At 27.2% G+C, this 2,276-nt stretch overlaps 1 protein-coding gene across 1 annotated transcript in view; it reads left to right on the top strand.

The window, feature by feature from the left end:
• Positions 1-510, top strand: part of LOC100163900 (cytochrome P450 6k1) — a 17,008-nt gene extending 16,498 nt beyond the window's left edge. The window contains exon 4 of the mRNA XM_029486522.1: positions 146-510. Coding sequence (XP_029342382.1) covers positions 146-318 — 173 coding nt within the window. The 3' untranslated portion in view covers positions 319-510. The remainder of the gene's footprint in view (positions 1-145) is intronic.
• The last annotated feature ends 1,766 nt before the right edge of the window (positions 511-2,276 follow it).

Genomic DNA, 2,276 nt, shown 5'->3' on the forward strand with positions numbered 1-2,276 from the left:
GGACCTCGAGTGTGCATAGGTAATATTATAATTTATAATTTACTCGTATTTTTATATGATTTTATGATTTTGTGACATTCACTCTTCGATAAATTGTAACGGTATTTCATATTATTAATCGTTTATTATATTGTTTTATAATTAGGCAAACGATTTGCTGAATTAGAAATGAAATTAGTCCTGTCAAATGTATTGTCAAAATTCGAAGTATTACCGTGTGAAGAAACCGAAATTCCCCTGGAGATAACAAATGAAACATTAGTAATGGCACCAAAAAGAGACCCAGTGTTAAAATTTAGACCGATCATAGAAGATTAATTTTAGTTATTTATATTTCTGAAAGAATATTATAATTAGTTAAAAAATATATAGAAAAATATATCCATGTCATATACCTTGTATTATAATTATATTATATTTACCTATTTGTTTGTCAATATTTCATAATATTCTTGTCATACTCTTATTGAAATATTTTTCATTAAACTGTTTGGTTTTATTATATCACTATAATTTGTTATTAATTATAATTATCCTACAATTTGCGTAGGCTTATTTATATTTATATATTTTTGTTTACGTTAGACTATATGGTAGACTATTGGAATATAACAATAATAGGGGAAGGTGGGGCAGAACGGGGCAATGGGGCAAAACGGGAACATTCTAATATGTATGTCTTATAATGGTCATACTGATTTAAAAACTTATTATATAGATTCCTGGGGCTAACAATATCATGTAATAAAAATGTCATGTTCACATATCAATTATCTTAACAGTAATAAATTAAAATCATTACACTAGTATTATACTAGTATATGATCTAGTTGCCTCACGTGCCTCACGTGCCTCTTATCAATTGATTGATATAATAAACTGTTATTTTATTTCGAAATATTTGTATGATTTTAAATATTTTTATTGTATCTTAAATTTGTTTTCGCTGTTTGTATAGCAAACGTTCTTAAGATTATTTTAACAATATTAATTATTAAAAAAAATAATTGTTGTGTTGACTAACAACGGCTGAAGTTAAGTGTAATTATTGGGGTATAATGGGGTACCTTTACTGATACGACGTTAATTTTTAATTTAATTTTAAGTTTACCTACTTGGGTAGGCACTACATCTATAATAATAATAAGTATTCAATTAAAATGTACCTATTTAATAAATGTAAAAGTTTAAATTTACAAGCACTTATTATTGTTTGTTAGTGTACAATAAATTATTATATTAAAATATATTCCTATAAATAAAATTAAAATATAATATATAATATTATGTTTATGCAAGTTATACAAGTTATTTAAATAACAACAAGTTTATGTTGATTAATGTAATTGTATTAATGTAAAATGAAATAATATTTATTTGAAATAAATAATATTTGAGGGACGTATGAGGGAAAACGGGAAAAATTATACTTAAACCTATTTTGACCTTTAACACTATGAGACTCACCTGAATGTTCAAAACATGCTAACATATTAATAACCATATCCTAAAGATTACCCAGTTCAAGTTTCAAATCAAAAACACAATTTTTGAGTGAATTATAGCTTTCTGATACCTTATGGTTCCCGTTCTGTCCCACCTTCCCCTATGTATTTGATTGTTATCGAGGCAGTGAAAGAAAACAAAAGACATTGAATAAGAGTTTCACATTAGAAACTCCTGAACATGGGTGGTAATTTTAGAGAGAAATTATAAGTTAATAGTATTAAGTTTGATGTACATTGAGAAGATCTCCAAGCCATTCGCGTTTCAGGCGTCTGGCTGGGTTGTCCGGAAGTGCATAGGAATGAAGTAGAGGAATCTAGGACGTTTCCCCCCGGACAAAAAAAAATAAATATTAGACAATAATAATATACAATGCAAATAAATAAATGTTAAATGTACAAATGATAAACTAATATATAAATATATAATTGTATGAATGTAAATAAATGCACTGTTTGCAAAAATTAAATAATACAAATCAAAATAACCCAACTAATATATTTTATTCTGGTAAGTTAGGTAGCTCACGGAATATAATAAGTAATAATGTCATAATTACACAAACACATTCGCAATAATAATATACAATGCAAATCAATAAATGTGCAAATGATTAAATTAATGTATAAACTATAAATATAATAAATATAATTGTATAAATGTACCCATCCAACCTCACCAGTCACCACCACTGGTGACTTCGCCGATGATAAAGCCATCCTGGCTCTCCACCATGACCCTCTCGAGGCATCCAGCAAAACCCAAACCCA

The sequence above is a fragment of the Acyrthosiphon pisum genome, chromosome A1, assembly GCF_005508785.2.
Source record: "Acyrthosiphon pisum isolate AL4f chromosome A1, pea_aphid_22Mar2018_4r6ur, whole genome shotgun sequence".
Classification (NCBI taxonomy): domain Eukaryota; kingdom Metazoa; phylum Arthropoda; class Insecta; order Hemiptera; family Aphididae; genus Acyrthosiphon; species Acyrthosiphon pisum.